This window comes from Pipistrellus kuhlii, unplaced genomic scaffold (genome assembly GCF_014108245.1).
Source record: "Pipistrellus kuhlii isolate mPipKuh1 unplaced genomic scaffold, mPipKuh1.p scaffold_m20_p_9, whole genome shotgun sequence".
Lineage (NCBI taxonomy): Eukaryota > Metazoa > Chordata > Mammalia > Chiroptera > Vespertilionidae > Pipistrellus > Pipistrellus kuhlii.
Genome location: NW_023425595.1, coordinates 55,034,098 through 55,051,914, shown reverse-complemented (window position 1 = coordinate 55,051,914; position 17,817 = coordinate 55,034,098). Strand labels below are relative to the sequence as shown.

Below are 17,817 nucleotides of genomic sequence, written 5' to 3'. Positions count from 1 at the left end.
CAATAAGGAACGGGGAATGGGGAGTGGATGGCACAGGCAGCAGAGGGCAGGGCTGACTGCTGGCAGCTAAGGAAGATCAGCCCTGATTGCAGGCCAGGCCTAGGGACCCAACCAGTGCACAAATTTCATGCACTGGGACTCTAGTCTATATATATATGAAGTGCCAAGGTCCATACGTCCAAAACAACTGGATGGATGACTGAACACCAGGCTGCACGCACAGCAGTCTCGAGTGAGCAAGGACTGGAGAGTGAGCTGAACTGCTGACCTCTCAGTCCCTCCCACCTGGCTTCTGCAGACACCACAGCAACCCAGCACTGACTGCTGAGGGGGCTTTGGGCCCCAGGATGCCACAGCACTATAGTGGGAGGGGGTTGTGTGCCCCGAGATGCTACGGCACTGCAGCAGGAGGGGGCTGTGTGCCCTGGCTGACAGGGCACGGTGGAACTCTGGGTCTCACACAATCAGGGGTGTGGCCAGCATTCAAACCAAACTCTGACAGGAGGGAGCCCCATTCCTCTCAGAATCGGCCATTGGATAGCTTGCTGTCAGTGGCCTGCCAGCCAGGAATCTCATTCACCTGAACCCCAGGCCCCAGTGATTAGGCAGGCAGAGGCAGTTAGAGGTGAGATCAGGCCAACAGAGGGATAAGGGCAATCAGGCAGGCAGGCAGAGGCAATTAGGGGTGACCAGGCAGGCAGGCAGGTGAGCGGTTAGGAGCCAGTGGTCCCAGATTGTGAGCGAGATCCCAGTCCCACAGGGATCAGGCCTAAACCAGCAGTCATACATCCTCCAAGGAGTTTCCAATTAGACAGGGTACAGGCTGGGCTGAGGGGACCCACCCTGTCCCCAAGCACAAATTTTGTGCACTGGGCCACTAGTTTACTATAATTGTCTTCATTTGTTCATTTATTCAACAAGAATAGATCAGTGACCTATGTGTTGTAGTGCTAGGCTAAGAGAAGTGAAATTGATATATAAACAATTCATTTTATAAATGAAGCAAGTACAGAATAACATGTAAGATGTAGGTATTTCACTTTTAACAGTAGATTCAGTTCAGGCTATCTATCATATTTTCATGTACAGACAAGAAGTTAGGAGATTCATCTTCTCAGAACTGCTGTTAGTCATGATTGATTTTTGGCCCAAACTTCCCTAAAAATTTTCGAGATAAGAAATGAATGCATATTATTTCTTTAACCACATTTTATAGTCATAGGAAGCATATAGAAATATAAAGTATTATAAAGAATTCAAAAAATTATTCTTTTTTAGGTTCTTTTCTTTTTAAATATATTTTATTGATTTTTTACAGAGAGAAGAAGAGAGAAGGATAGAGAGTTAAAAACATCGATGAGAGAGAATCATCGATCAGCTGCCTCTTGCACAACCCCTACTGAGGATGTGCCTACAACCAACGTACATGCCCTTGACCGGAATCAAACCTGGGACCTTTCAGTCCTCAGGCCGACACTCTATCCACTGAGCCAAACCGGTTTCATCAGTTCTTTTTTTGACAACAATTTTCAAGCTATTTTCTGGCTGTTCTACTGAGATTTTATATGAGTACAAGTGATATAAGAATCTAAGCTTGGAGTTTAAATAATAAGATTGTTTTTATCTTAGCTTGGTAGAGTTCTTTTATTCAAGACATGGTCCCAGGAATCATGACTGAGGTAGCAAGCAGACGAAAAACAGTCAAGGAACAAAAGCCAACACAAGTGTGTGTTACTGGTTATTTGCTATGAGCAGCTGCTAACTGCTATGGGCTCAGGTTCATCTGGACTGCCTCAGAAGTCTAAAGAACACCAGTCAATTATTCAGGTCTCAGTGGAGAAAAGGCTGGAACAGTCATCTTTCTGTTCCCTGACCCATTGCGTTGAGGCAATGATCTGTTGAGGTCAGTGCCCTGAGTAGAAACAGAAGAATATCCATTATGCTCTTCAAGTCGGACTTTGTCTGAAAAGGTGAGTTATACTAACCCATCCTCTACCACTGCAACTACAATCAGCCGTGTGCCTCGGGGATGTGACATAAGGCACTAAAGCCATCTCCTCCATCTTTGCTGCTGGGAGATTAAAATGATGGGCAACTATTTTGATGTAGTCCCATTTGTTTATTTTCTCTTTAGCTTCCATTGCCCTAGGGGCAGTATCAGTGAAGAAGTTCTTTTGGCTCACTCATTTATGGATAATAAAGAACATTATAAACTGATGAACCAAAAGATAAAATAGAGTCAGTAAAACAACAAGCAGACTGTCAAATTACAGCGGGGAGGGTAGGGAGATCTGGGGGAGATAATAGATCAACCAAAGGACTTGTATACATGCATATAAGTACAACCAATGGACACAAAACTCTGGGGAGGAAAGGTATGTATTGGAAGGGGAGGGCGCAATGTTAAAATATGTACACAGATAATTTAATTTAAAAAATGTAAAAGAAAAAATAAATAAAATGATGGGCAACTAGAGGAATCTTCTCTGGTGACACTTACTAGCCCAAGAAATAGACTTGCAGATACACTGTAAAAAAGGGGGCAGAGGCTGCCAGTTGTCTACATTAACACGATTCTCCCCTCTCTTTGCTGCTTTAAGCCCCCAATTTCATTTGAAGTAGCAATGCATCCAGCTAAAAGACTACAGTTTGTATCCTTGCTTTCAGCTACATGCGACCACATGTTAATTTCTTGCCAAAGTGTGAAAGCAGAGTATTGTACAGTCTTATGGAAAATATGGGAATTTACCTTTCCTGCCTTCCCCTTCCTGCTGCCTGTGAGGCAGACACATTCACTGAAGCTTGAGAAGCCACCTGGACCACGATGAGGTGATACACTGAGTGTGGTGGGTGCAGCAGGATGATGACTACATCCCTGATGATGTGGAGTTCTCATTCATACCCTGCACCACCAAATCTGAACTCTTCCTATGGAAGAGAAAAATATTTTTTTTAATCATCTGCCATTTTGTTTTTCTATTATATTCAACCAAATTTCATTCCAACTAATGTGTCACATGAAATGTCCAGAACCCACCTACTTCCAGGCAGTGAAGGTCGTGGATTGACAATCCCTGCCCATGTGCAGAGCTTCCAGTCAGCTTTCTTGTTTCTCATTCTTTTTAAATTTTTGTTTATCGATTTTAGAGAAAGAGAATGGAAGGGTAAAGAAAGTGAGAGGGAAAGAGAGAGAAACATCAATTTGTTGTTCTACTTATTTATGCATTCATTAATTGCTTCTTGTATGTGCCCTGACTGGGAATAGAACCCAAAACCTTGGCCTATCAGGATACAGTCTAACCTACCCAGCCAGCCCTTGCTTCTTATGCTTAAACAGATTGCACAACCCAAGGTCTCCAAACTTTAGGAGGAAAAAATAGCTTCTAATGTGAAAAACAGACACCAAAAAATTTTTTGAAAGAAATACAGATAATCCTGGGAGCAAAATAAAATGTCAAAATAAACTAAAAATATGCTTAATATTCCCTTAAAGTATGGCCTATTTTACATCTAAATATACAAACAAAATGCAAAAGAAAAAGAAAGTTTAAAAAAATGATACTCAGAGAACTAGAAAGCTCTTGGAAATTAATATAGCTGAAACTCAATAAGTGAGCTGAAAAATAAAGTTAATGGAAAATAGTAAAGGATATATTAGAAACACAGAGACTCAATCCACAGGTCTTGTGTGGATTTTATATATATATATATATATATATATATATATATATATATATATATATATATATATATATTTCGGGGGGGGGAGATGAAAATGAATGGGAATAATTTATCAAAAAAATAACAGGAAAGTTCCCTCCAATAGAAGTTTTCATAATGAAAGGACCCATTTACTCCCCAGCAATGTTAATGCAAACAGATCAACATTAAGACACATCATTATGAAATTTTAGGATATGGAGGTAAAGAGATTTCTAAAAATTTTCAGAAAAAAAATATCAAGAATCAGAATAAAAAGACTACTCAACCACAATACTAGATTCTAGAAAACAATGGAACAGTACATTCAAAGTTCAACGGGAAATTTATTTCAGCCTGAAATTCTCTATCCAGACACACTCTCAATCAAATGCAATCATGAAACAATAAAGATTCTAAACATTCATTTTCTCTATATCTTTCTTAGACCCTCCATCCCATCTACTATGGCTGTCAACACATGTATTTGCTTGAGAAGAGCCATACTATTTCCTACAGCTCACTGCAGTATCTGCTCCCTTTGGCCTCCCTCCACTCCTATAGCTTCTCCCTTTCTCTGTGCAATCCAAATCCTAAGCATTTTTTCAAGACCAATTGCAAGCCCCACCAGCTTAAACGCTCTCAGTCCCTTCTCAAAATTTCAGGAATCTTCACTGCACATTTGCAACTTGCCTCCATTTTGTCTGGCCTTGTTCTCTGTATGGGTCTGAATTCTCCACTAAGTTGCGATTTACAGTGACAGGCAAATAGTAGGTGTTCAATAAACATTTGATGTTTTCCCTAGTTAATTTTATCGATTGATTCCTAATTCAACTGTCTTTTTATGATACCATGTTACCCAAGATATTTTAGAGTTTCATTCAAAAAAAATTATTTTATAAACTCTTAAGAATTTATGAAAAGGAAAACTTCCAAGTTAACAAGGACAAAAGTAACTTGGAGGCTGATTATATTTAATTCAGTAATGAACAATGGCTTTGTTTACTAAACAATTGCAGATGTTGATTGCAAAATCAATTCAATCTAAGAAAAGTAAAAGCATATCATGACACACTTCATGGCAAATGTTCTTTTTCTGTTATTAATTAAACCATGATACAAGCCAATCCATGCCACGTCTCACTATTATTTTCCAAATTCTTTGCAAACAGAACCAGGCTTCAACTGAAGAGACGGAGGAATGAGGAGCCGCCTGCTTCTATCTGTGCTCTTTATAACGTTTTCTTCTGCATTTCCTACAGACCAAAAGATGGAAGATGAAGAAAACATGCAACTGGCTCAGGTACTGGCTCAATAAATGTTATTAATGACTATCAATTTAAAAAAATCATTTTATTGATTTCCTGGGACTTTAAAAGACAGGAAATTCCTACAAAAGAATCCTGAACTCTCTTGTGAGAAGGATCTGCTTTCTATTTTCCTAGTTCCACAGACATGAAGGAATTGTGTGGGGTTGGAAAGTGAGGGTGTGAGGTTGGGGGAGAGGCAGGATTGCTACAACTCTGAGCAATGATACTAAGTGAAGAGCTGGTGAGAAGGGACAGGGGACAGCCCTGCAGAAAATGGAGCTCCACATAAAAGTATTTTAAGACCAGCTAGGAGGCGCCAATACAATTTGGATTCCCTTATCCTTCCATATATAAAAAATACATTGCTTTGGAGATTCCCTCTAAAAATCAGTCCAGCTGGTTTGCCATATTTGGTTAACTCAATTAAATTTGCAAGGTGAATAATCATCTATTTAGAATTTGTTTCAAGGAAACACTAAAATGAATGTAACCTTAAAAATGTGTAAGATGTGTAATCATTTAACACATAGAAGAAGTTTGATTCTCTTCTGTGGAGGTTTGGAGTTTTCTGAGTTGAGTGGTTTGGCCAATTCTGATGACACGTGGCTCTACAGTTGTTGGAAATTAAAAAAAACAGGGTGACTATTTTCTTTCCTCTTTATTTCCTTCTTGCTTCCCTTGCTCCTTCCTTGTCCTCATTGCTTATTTTCTTCCTCCTCCCTCACTGCCCAAAAGGATTTCAGACAATTATGTTTTATCCAGAGATGGAAATTTGCTTTCCTGTAGTCTGTGCCTGTTTTTTGTCTTTTTGGTCAGGCATATCTCAACCAGTTCTACTCTCTGGAAGTAGAAGGGAGCCATCTTGTTCAAAGCATGAACAGGAGTCTCATAGATGGCAAACTGCGGGAAATGCAAGCATTTTTTGGGCTGACAGTGACTGGAAAGCTGGACTCAAACACCCTGGAGATCATGAAGGCGCCCAGGTGTGGGGTTCCTGATGTGGGTCAGTATGGCTTCACTCTCCCTGGGTGGACGAAATACAACCTCACCTACAGGTAATTCTTCCATCAACTTATTTCCCTCCAGTCCCGAGGAACAGGAATATCGTCTCCAAACAACAAATACAATGATATTTCACTTTACTGCACACTTCCTACGTGCATGGCACGTCCTAGGTCTCATTGATTTATCCTCCCAACAAACTGTGGTGTATGCACCACTGTTTTCACCACCTTAAATACAGAGAAAATGAGACCAACGTTTATTTCCCATAGCCAAGGTTACCTAACTCTTACCAGCACACTGGCAGGTTTGCCCTAAAATTCTCTAGCCTCTGCCATCTCCATATAAGTTCAGGATCAGATGCACTGCCATTTGATTTAGATGTTTGAAGGTACAGAGGATGTGTGCTCAAGAGAAAATGGGGAGACCTTAGAGATGAGTGTGAAGCTGTCAAATCTCAGCTGGGCCGCAGAGTGAAGTGTGGGGTTCGCCTCCCTGCATCTTAAAGAAAGGGGCTGGCTCACTGGCAGGAAGAGGATGAAGTGTTCCTATGAGCTGCAGTAGAGTCAGTGGCCTTGACCATCGCTCTAGACCCCTCCCAGCTGGCCCTGGAGAATCTTTCTGATAGTTCTTCCTTCATCTTCTTGTGTCTTAGGGGTTGAGGTAAAAATAGGGTTAGTAAAACAGGTAATATAAACAAAAGGAAAATCTTTTGCTGAGTATCTAAGCATTTAGACTCTCAAGTAACACTCTTAACGTACAACACATGCATAAGACTGATTTCCACAAGCCAACTGAGGAAAATCTCAATTCTTTTTAGAACGTTTATAAGACGGTCATCCACATAGCAAACTCATCAATGAGACGAATGCTTTCCCATTTAGAGTATGATCTTAGGGAAGTCATTTCAACTCTTTGACCCTTATGTATTAAAGTGTTATAATACTACCTGATGAATAAGGCAGATGAGAGAGAATTGAAAAAGTACTTTATTTAAATAGTAAAGAATAATACAAGTATAAGTTAGCAGCATACCAAAAGTCACTGCAGCATCTGACTCAGAAGATAGAAATTATTTTCTTTTGAAGTATGCATGTATCCATGCATGTATAACCACCAACTGACATATTTATGCTACTTTTTAAGAATCGTGAACTACACTCCGGATATGGCACGAGCGGATGTGGATGAGGCTATCAAAGAAGGTTTAGAGGTGTGGGGCAAAGTCACTCCGCTAACATTCACCAAGATTTCCAAGGGGGTTGCGGATATCATGATTGCCTTTCGGAAACGAGGTAAGCTTTGAAAATGTGAGGAAAAATACAGCTATTTCATCTCAAGGCTTTGGAGAAACTGACCTGTCCCCCGTTTGAATTGTGTCTCAGTCCATGGTCAGTGTCCTCGTTATTTTGATGGCCCCCTGGGACTCCTCGCCCATGCCTTTCCACCTGGTCAAGGTCTGGGTGGAGACATTCACTTTGATGAGGATGAAAACTGGACCAAGGATGGAGCAGGTGAGCCCAATTTTATTTATGAACAAAATTTTATTATTCTAGAGAATTCCCGAAAAATATTATAGTTTTGTGCCGATTTTCTCACAATTTTCCATATTTTCAGGTGAAAGCGTCCCATATCTGTTCAGAAAATGTTGCTTGTACAATCAGAGCCTTAACCACACAGCATCTCATAAAGTTGCTAATCTTATTATAATCATAACATTCTTCACTGACTCATATTCATTTATACACCCACAATGCCTAAGGGTTTGCTATGTGCCTGGAATTATGCAAGGTGTTGTAGGAGCCACGGGACTGCACTAGAAAAATTCCAGTCCTTCAGAGGTTCATGATCCTGTGGTGTATACGTTCTAGGCATATATACCAGCATACAAGGCAGAATATGCTGTAGAAGTTTTCTGTGGCTGAGGATTTTAAAAAGCCTTCACAGAGGCAGTAATGTTTAGTTAGTGACTGAAGGATGGTGTGTGTGAACTCGTGACTCGTATAAGTCCTGTTTACAGGCATGAACTTCCTCTTCAAACTCTTGCTCATCTGCTAAAGAATTAGACCCTACAAGTGCCAGGGTGTATGGGAGGCAGGGGGGAGATCAGTGGGGGGAAAAATAAAGACATATGTAAAAAATTTTAAAAAATAATAATTAGGCCCTAATCTTTACATTTGATCCATTCCTTCAGAACAAGCGTTTGATTTTATTTCTCTTAAAGGGCCTCCCTGGCACTAAAATAAAGATGTTTTATTACTTTTTAAATAAAAAAACAACAACAAAAAAAACCTCTACTACACTAAAAGCATGTGCATCAAACAAAGGAGCTCAGGAGACTTGCTCACTCTTTTTTTTTTTTTTTCCTGTCATTGACAACAGTTACCTTGGTGCTGGTATCTGTTGTCCAGGGTCCCAGGAAAGCAGAGGCTGTGGCTCTGCTGGTGGTGGTACACACGCCACAATTTAGTTCTGGCCAAGTGACTCCAGATAGTTTGTCAGTTTTATACTTTCTGCAAAATGAAAGCCAGTTACTTCAGTATGGCTGATGGCCACTCACTGTAATGCAGTTATTCTTCTGAGTGCTAGTGAACAAACAGGGTAAGAAAGTCAGTGCATGGCTAGACTTCAGGCACCAGGGTCTAGAGTTGGTTGTTTCTATTGCCACAAAGGTTAGCATCACTGACAAGTGGATGAGGGAAATGGGGTTAAATGGGTCATGCTTGTTATGTATCTTCTGCTGAGACATGTCCCAGTATGTCTTTGGATTTGCCCTAAAGGCAGTGTGAATATGTTGAATCAGGCAGTTACAGGTAATATCCTAGTATTGGCCCAAATCAGCATGACTCCCAGGATTTACTTTCATATCTAGAGGCAGAGATCAGTAAAAGATTTCACCATCCTTTCATCCCTATTAAGTCCAATATTTAGTGGTAATTACTATTACCCACACTGCTATAAACCTTCTGCCAAGAAGTATGTATGAGTGGATTATTAAAAAGTCCAAAGAGTTCTGGACCCCACACTGGCAAAACTTGTTTCAGCAAGTCAGGGAATAAATAGAGCCCTCCACCAAGTTCTGGGAGCATAATCAAGCAACAGTACCCAAATAAATGGGTTTCTTCCTAATTACTTTATTATATTCTTCAAGGTACAGATTGTAAGCCCCAAGGAATCCAACTGTATGTCTTGTAGCTCACTGACATAAAAGAGAAGATATCTTCCCATTCTCTAATAAAAACAATAACAAAACCCTCATGCAAATGTAATCTTCAATCACATTGGGATTTTTAAACAAAAAATTGGCAATAGTATATGCTATATGATTACCTCCTTGATTGGACCATGTAGGGTCTCTCTGTGGAAAAGGTGCAAAAGTCTTAGTGTAACTTGCCTAAAAGCAATAGACAATAGTCATCTGCTAATCCCACTGCTTCCTGTAAGAAGAACAAGCCATTGCATGGTGATAGCCGAAGGGCAAACCTCAAGCTCATATAGAGATTTTCTCAAGAATCCCCTAAAGCCAGGCTTGTATGTGCTACACAGAGACCTGAACAGGCCCTTGACATGCTACTGGTGCACAGTGTTGGGATGTGGAAAGAGCGATGGACTGGTTTGGCAGCCCTTGGTCTCTTTTAAGGCTTCCTATTGACTTACTACCTGATGGACCCTGGGCAACTTAGTTAATTTTCTTGTGCTCTGTTTATTTATCTGTAGAATAAGGCTAATAATGCCATTCGTGCAGGAAGATGACACAAGTGCCTGCAATCCAACACTCTGCAAAGCACTTGCCCATTGTGAACATTCAAAAGGTGTTTGACATTGATGATTAATAGTATTGATGGTAATGATGATTTATTTCCAGGCACAGGAAAAAAATGTTCAAAAGGTACCAATGTATAATGCAAATTTTACCTATTAACATCTCCAAGAAGACAAAGATGTTATTCTTTTCCCACAGTATCATTCGTCCTGTAACATTTTCAGCACATGAATGATGCTCTACAAATATTTGATAAAAGAAGTCATTCAACATCCTCTGGCCCAGGCTCTCTGATAGAAATGGAGTAGACTAGTACAATAGTGGATAAGGCACAGACCTTGACCTCCAGGGTTTATAATCTAGAGGGCACACACTATCAAATGGCAATTCAAATCAATATGATCAACATTCGGATAAAGGAACCTATGGAGATGTAATAGAAGCACATTAAAGAAATTCACCTAAACACAGATAAAGAAGTCGGGGGAGGAAGTGATGCCTGAGACCTGAAGGCCAAGCAGGAACTCTGCTCTGGACAGAAGAATTCAACCAACTGAAGTGTTAGAATTGCAGTGGAAGAGAAGGCTAAAATGGCGAATAGGATTCAGATTATAGAGGGTCATGAAAGCCAGGATAAAGGTTTGGACATCATTTAGATGACATGTTCTTTTCTCAGTCATTTGTCCCATCCCTTGTCTAGAAGCAAATCCTGTGATATTACCAGCCAGACAAGGGGCAGCAACAATATCAAGAGCAGAAAAGCATGAAATGCCATGTAATAATCCTTTTACCATTCCATGTTCATTTTGTGCAAATATCACTGGACAAGGGTCCATCATGAAAAGTTCAGCCTTTTCCTTAGGATCCATAGGCTTAGTGCTAAGTTCAGGGACAGAATCTAATATTTAAAACCCTAAGGACTAGTGACAGAGAAGTAAAAAGGCAATTCCACCATGCATAGTAAGGTTTGGGGTATGGAGAAGTACAGGGTAATATGGTCTTATATAAGGGGTGCATGTAACGATTCTATCAGCCAAATAAATACCTGTATTGCCAGCAACCATTATTAAGCACTCACTATTGATAAAAAGTTTCGCAGTCACGAGGAACAAAAGATGGTTAAGACATCGTCACTTGACTGAAAGATTCACAGCTTGGTGAAAGAAATAGACAATTGCTGTCTCTTTATGTGCTCTGCCAGAATTAGGAACTGAGTCTATGGAAGCTCAGAGAGGCGCATTTAACTCAACCTGAGTAGGAGCTGGGGGAAATAAGGAAATTTCATGAAGGAGATAACTCCAGAGAAAGAAGTAGGATGGCTAGGTAACAAGGGGTAGGAGAGGTAATTAATATTCTGGGCAGAAGAAATGAGATATTAAGACACTGAGATTAGAAAGAACATAACATAGATGAGAACTGCAAATGATTGAACATGGATAGCTCATGGTATATGAAAATAAAATATCAGCCTGGAGAAAATGCAGGGACTAGATCTTGAATGGTTATACGTGAAGGTATTTGGACTTTACCCTACAGCAATGGAGAACCTCTGAAGCATATGAGTAGAAGAAGCAGCACATATAGCATAGCCTAGAGACAATCAAAGCTGGCAACTTCAATCTTTTTTTTTTTTAATATATTATATTGATTTTGTACAGAGAGGAAGGGAGAGAGATAGAGAGTTAGAAACATCGATGAGAGAGAGTCATCGATCAGTTGCCTCTTGCACACCCCCTACTGGGGATATGCCCACAACCAAGGTACATGCCCTTGACCAGAATCGAACCCGGGTCCCTTCAGTCCTCAAGCCGACGCTCTATCCATTGAGCCAAACCAGTTTCAGCTCAATCTTTTTTTAATACTATCAATTTCTAAGACACTTGATTTCTACCATTTGCTTACTTTGGGTTACATTTCTCCATGATATGACTAATACCACTGATTAATTTTGAAATATTTTTCATATAAATGATGATGCATATGGTATAAGAATTAACCACTGTATGGCAAACCTCTAGTTACTTCCTAGTCTCAGGTATAACCATTCTGCTGTTGAGTGACTCATGTACTCCTGTTTTCCCTGTTTTTGTTAAGGATTCAACTTATTTCTTGCGGCTGCTCATGAATTTGGTCATTCACTGGGGCTCTCGCACTCCAATGATCCAACAGCTTTGATGTTCCCAAATTATGTGTCCCTGGATCCTAGGAAATACCCACTTTCTCAGGACGATATCAACGGAATCCAATCCATCTATGGTGAGCAACACCATAAATCTGAATATAATGTGAACTAAATGGGAAGGTTTCTAGAAGGAAGTTGCAAAAATCACTTCTTGAAATATTATCATGAAGAAAATATTCACTTGGGTAAGATCCTCCTGTAGGTATTTCCACATGCCTTCTTAATTCTGGTATTTCTTTTCTTGTCAAAGGGGGTCCACCTAAGACACCTGCTAAGCCAAAGAAACCCACTATACCCCATGCTTGTGACCCTGATTTGACTTTTGATGCTATCACCACTTTCCGCAGAGAAGTAATGTTCTTTAAAGGCAGGTAAACCCATTATTTTAAATACCTTAACTTTCTATGAAGATTTTTCTATTCAAGAGATTCAGGGATAAAGAGGGAGTCATGAACATAGCGAGAATGTATGCCTTTTACTTTTCATTTTATAATTGCCCATGCTGTTTGAATGTTTTTGTGCATATCTCTTACTTGTTTGATGAATTGATTTTTAAGGTCTTTAAGCAAATTTTTAAATTTCTACTGAAAGTCAGCTTTCAGTGATTTCTTTTTTAGCTAAAATAGTACACCAATCTTGTGGCTTGCTGGAGATGACTTAGCATTTCAGCCAATTGTTAAATTTTCAGGAATTTTGTAAACCAGTTTACATCACTTTGGTAGCTTGAAACTGGCCATGGTTAGAGTATTTAAATCAAAAAGTGATTAAAAAAAATTAGACCTTTTTCCTACCTGGATAGTCCAATGTTTAACTCATATCAACAGGCCATTTCTTAATGTTATAACAAAGTGTTAACTGTAGTAGGAAATCTCTACTTACACTGTGTATAATTTATTGGGCATAAATTGCAGCATAATGTGCCAGCTATGTACACAATGGCCATATTTTTATTAATAGAACAAAGTATAAAGACATATAACATCTAACAAGACACAGGACAAAAAGAAAGGATATTTGAAATCAGACTCTTTCCACCCATGACTCTATAGCCCTGTAATGACATGCTCCTGACAGCAGAGGCGAGAGACCATTTGGCAGGGGAGGGTTGCTAGCATAAGAAGGGGACAGAATATAAGAACTTTTCAAGACTCATTCAGAGAATCAGAATGTTCCAGAAAGGAAAACCTGTGGAAATATTTTGCAATGCCCACAATAATGTTCCTTTATTCCAGCAAGCATCAGCACCAAAAAGTTCTTTGAGTGCTTGGTTGGCTTAGAATGTTGGGTATTTCCACTTTGGCAAAAATGAGGCCAGTGAGCACTCCAATTTGGGTAGTGGGTGAATTAAACTCCCCAAAACATTGAGTACTATTTATGAGGATTCCATGGATAGTTTGCTACTCTATGTACCCAAGAGAATGGGTACGAAGGCATGTCCTGACCTTGGTAGTCCAAAGGGTAGAATTGAATGCACAGCCACCTAACTTCACTTAGGGAAATTGTATGGAAGCTCTAAATTATTTGAGGAAAATATCAACCAATTAGGTAAAAGCCTAAGTTTAAAATATTCTCATTGAACCAGACATATAGAGGCTGTATATAGAAAGTGTTTTTTGTTTAACACAGGTACCTATGGAGGATCTATTGTGATATCACCGATGTTGAATTTGAATTAATCTCATCACTTTGGCCATCTCTGCCAGCTGATATTCAAGCTGCATATGAGAGCCCTAAAGATAAGATTCTGGTTTTTAAAGGTAATTTTTCCCATCAAGATTTCCTTCCTTCCAGGAGTGCCTGCACTTAGGTTTCTGTCGTAAAGAATAACTATCCAGGGATTCTCCGTGGCTGGGAAGATAAACACACCCAGTTGCACAGGAGATTAAAAAAAGAAAACACAGTATAAACAGTCTTTTTTCTGCCAAATAAAAGTAGTCCATATCTTTTATTCCCTTTTTACTAAGGTTGCCAAATTTGGCAAATAAACCACAGGATGATTTGAACTTCAGATAAAATAAAATGATTTTAGTATGAATATGTATTGCAATATTTTGGATATACTTATACCAAAAAGCTGTCATTGTTTGTTTGATATATTTAGCTGATATTTTACATTTAAACTAGCAACCTTACTTTTTCTAAGGACTTGTTCAGATTACTTGCCAATGAGAACCCTTGAGTGCTGAAATTTAGAAGAACATGTCCAAACACACTTGATCGTTTTGTCAGAGTTAGAAAAGCAACCAATACGGTGAAACCAATTGACATGGGTAGGCACACTCTTAACTATAGGTATACGTTATTTGTATAATATTAATGATACAAGTAGCTAAAGAACGTGGTAAGAATACATGGAAACATAAAATTACTAAATCTCTGGGCATTAAAACTAAAAGGAATTAGGCATCTATTTTTTCCCCCCAAACATCTTAAGACATCTAGTTCTCATTCTAGAAAATAGATCATAAGAGAATCACTTTCTCCCTTCCTAGATGACAGTTTCTGGATGGTCAGAGGATATGCTGTTTTACCAGATTCTCCCAAATCCATCTATACACTTGGCTTTCCAAGATATGTAAAGAAAATTGATGCAGCTGTCTGTGACCACAGCACAAGCAAAACCTACTTCTTTGTGGGCATTTGGTGCTGGAGGTAAGTGTATTCTGAAGAAAAAAATTCACATAGCATCACTTTAGCACAGGCTAAAATAAAACTAACCTATAGTCTTCTTAAAGTCAATTATGTTGAAGGCAATTTCAGATGGATAACATTTATTTTTTTAAATGTGTTAATGAGTCCAAAGATCTTTCTCCCACTTACAAAAAAGATAATATAAAACAATAAAGCTAGTGATGTCAACCAACTTGCTGGTGGCATAAAAATATTTAATCAAATCTATGAAAGCTCCAAGCTGAACCCTTACTTTAACATTTCCTTGAAATAGCATCAGTCTGATAAATTATGTGGCTTTTTCCTCCTCATCAAATCCTATTTTCAAGACACTGTAAACAATTCAACCAAAAGTATCATTTGCCTTTATTTTGTTGTAGTTAGTCCTCACCCAAGGATATTTTTTTCCATTGAGTTTTAGAGAAAGTAGAAGGGAGAAAAGAAGGGAGGGAGGGAGGGAGGGAGGGACGGAGGGAGGGAGGGAGAGGGAGAGGGAGAGGGAGAGGGAGAGGGAGAGGGAGAGAGAGAGAGAGAGAGAGAGAGAGAGAGAGAGAGAGAGAGAGAGAGAGAGAGAAAGAGAGAGATAAATATCAATGTGAAAGAGACCCATCAATTGGTTGCCACTCACACAGCCCCAATTGGGGTCAGGGATCAAACCTGCAACCCAGGTACATATGTTTGGCCAGGAATCAAACCCTTGACTGATGCTGTAACCACTTAGCAACCACAGCCAGGGCCTTTGCCACATTTTTAAAATACTGATCCAATTAGCTTTCCTCTACAAGGCCTTTTTTTCTCTACATCCCTGCTTGACTTCCAGTTGGGCAGTAGATGAATTAAGCTCCCCAAAACAAAGAATCCAAAAAAAACTTTTCCTATCCATGTATCCAGGTATGATGAAGTGACCCAAACCATGGACCGAGGGTACCCACGGAGGGTGGTAAAATCCTTCCCAGGAATTGGTCTCCGGGTTGATGCTGCTTTCCAGCATAAAGGTAAGCATCAAGGCCTTGTCTCTTAGGACAACTGGAAGACTTTATTGACTGTAAAAGAAGACAGCACAAAGACTTCAACGTTTCAATGTTAATGTTATTTTACTACTCTCGAGCATATGTGGTAATAAACTTTAACCCTGTGAGCATCATCACAAACTGAATCAGTAAATCCTGAATTACATTCTCTGCTAGAACACTTAGAATCTATGTGAATAGTACCAAAATTAGTTTTATTTATCATTGATCCAAGATACCCCCTGGCAGACACTCCTTGGTGAGTTTTAAGCATAAAGAATAACTAAGCACATACACTGAACAGTGATTCTCAAACTCTAATGTATATAGTTTAATATGCACAGCTCAGGTGTGTGAAAGTACAAATTCTGTGGAGTTTTGAGGCCACGGTATTGTGGAAGATATTCAGGAATTTACAGTCTTCAAAGAACATCAGGCAATTTAATGTACCAGTCCAGCTACTAGTGTTTCAAAGACAATGACTCAGACCATGGAGTAAACTCCAAAAATGTTTTTGAGTGGCACAATCTTTATTCCAGTGACATCCAACACAGAATCACAACACCTAAAATAAAGTAAGACAACTCTAAGGAAATGAGGAAATGGGAACAAAATCTATACCCACACTGGCCTTCTTCTCCCCCTCACACTCTTGAGACACTTATGTACTTTGCAAATTTCGGCATAAACCAAAAGTCTGGCTGGAAATGTAGTACCTCCCTTGAAATTCATGTTTCATACCTTAACTGCTTCCTCAGGAAAATAAAAATAATAATATTTCTCATGTGATAGTAAGAAAGTAACATGTATCTATATAATTACACAAGTTTGTTCTCTCTGCATGATGTTCAATTATTTTATTCTATGTTCATAAAATTAAGAAGTATGGAACCATTGTCTAGTTGTGCAAGATATCTAATAATGATTCTCTCTCTCTCTAGGATTCTTCTATTTCTTCCGGAGATCAAAACAATTTGAATATGATCCTAAGGCAAAGAACATTACCCGCGTGCTGAATCCCAATACTTGGTTTCAATGTAAAGAACCACTAGACTCATCATCTGATTTTAATACCAGCAAGGAAAAAGTACATTCAGGAGGATTGGAGATATTTTATCATAAGAATTTAAACTTGCTTATTTTCATTATTGCTCACGTGCTGAAAGAAATCTATAGTTATTTAAAAAATTCATAGACCTAAAATAAATCTCAAGAGGTCTTTTAATCTGAATTCTGCTTCAAAGTAAAATAAAACTATTCTTTAACATCAAGTTGCCAGTCTCAGCTCTAAACGTCTATTGGATAAAGATGCAACATCCATTTTGTGGTGCCTGATTCTTTTTACAGAAAGTTATTATGTATAAACAAAATTGTCTCTGTGCTTTAAGCCCATTTTATACTTTGTGACGTGGAGAAATAAGCCATGTGTCTTACAATAACTAAATACAGGAGACATTTATTAAACCAATCTTTAGTATTTGGTTTTGTCTGGACGTTTGGAGTTGAAGAGGCCTAATAAACTCCATCCTTTGTCTCTATCCACATTGTGAGCCCACTGAGAAATACTGCACAGTTGGGAGAGCAAAATACCACCTTTGTGGACATAACAGAAACACATTGATTGGTTGCCTCCCACACTGGGCTGTGGATTGAACCTGCAACTGAGATACATGTCCTTGATTGGGAATCAAACTGTGACCCTTCGGTCTGCAGGCCGGTGCTCTGACCACTGTGCAAACTGGCCAGAGCAGCATTCTTAATGTCCTTTTACCAACTCACCTCCCAAGTCAACTCCCCAGTCACTGCCCAGACTCCAGCCTCCCGCTCCTCCGGCCAAATCTCTCCCTGCTTCGCCTTCTATCAGGAATGCAATTTCTTATTTATGTGGTTATTTTTAAAAAGTGTATGTATAGTAGTTAAGCAGTAACTTTGCTTTAATGTCTCTCAAATATGTCATCATGGCCTCCTCTTTCTTGGGAAATCAGCTTACAAAGGTATTTTTTCTCCTATAGAACAGAACCAAAATATATTTCACCTTGCTTCAGAAAGAGGACATTTTCATTCCCTGAGCCAGCTTGGAGGCTGGGTAAGAGCATGGCTTCCGGAGCCAGACAGCTCAGACTTCTGGCCCAGTTCCTCCGCGGACTAGCAGTTCTGGCCACCCTGTGCCTGGGAGTTCCA

General features: G+C 39.3%; 1 protein-coding gene across 1 annotated transcript; it reads left to right on the top strand.

The window, feature by feature from the left end:
* The first annotated feature begins 4,860 nt into the window (after nucleotides 1-4,860).
* On the top strand, nucleotides 4,861-17,101 carry MMP27 (matrix metallopeptidase 27). The gene is made up of 10 exons (XM_036428239.2): nucleotides 4,861-5,002; nucleotides 5,826-6,064; nucleotides 7,158-7,306; nucleotides 7,397-7,525; nucleotides 11,869-12,030; nucleotides 12,207-12,327; nucleotides 13,583-13,713; nucleotides 14,449-14,608; nucleotides 15,518-15,621; nucleotides 16,578-17,101. Exons 1-10 carry the CDS (start codon nucleotides 4,901-4,903, stop codon nucleotides 16,829-16,831), a joined length of 1,551 nt encoding a protein of 516 aa, XP_036284132.1. The 5' UTR covers nucleotides 4,861-4,900; the 3' UTR covers nucleotides 16,832-17,101.
* The last annotated feature ends 716 nt before the right edge of the window (nucleotides 17,102-17,817 follow it).

Bases quoted from the DNA above. Each gene is read 5' to 3' on its own strand.
- MMP27 (XM_036428239.2), top strand. From the start codon at position 4,901: ATGAGGAGCCGCCTGCTTCTATCTGTGCTCTTTATAACGTTTTCTTCT. The intron at 13,714-14,448 runs GTAATTTTTCCC...CTCCCTTCCTAG, and splicing joins TAAGATTCTGGTTTTTAAAG to ATGACAGTTTCTGGATGGTC. The intron at 14,609-15,517 runs GTAAGTGTATTC...CCATGTATCCAG, and splicing joins GTGGGCATTTGGTGCTGGAG to GTATGATGAAGTGACCCAAA.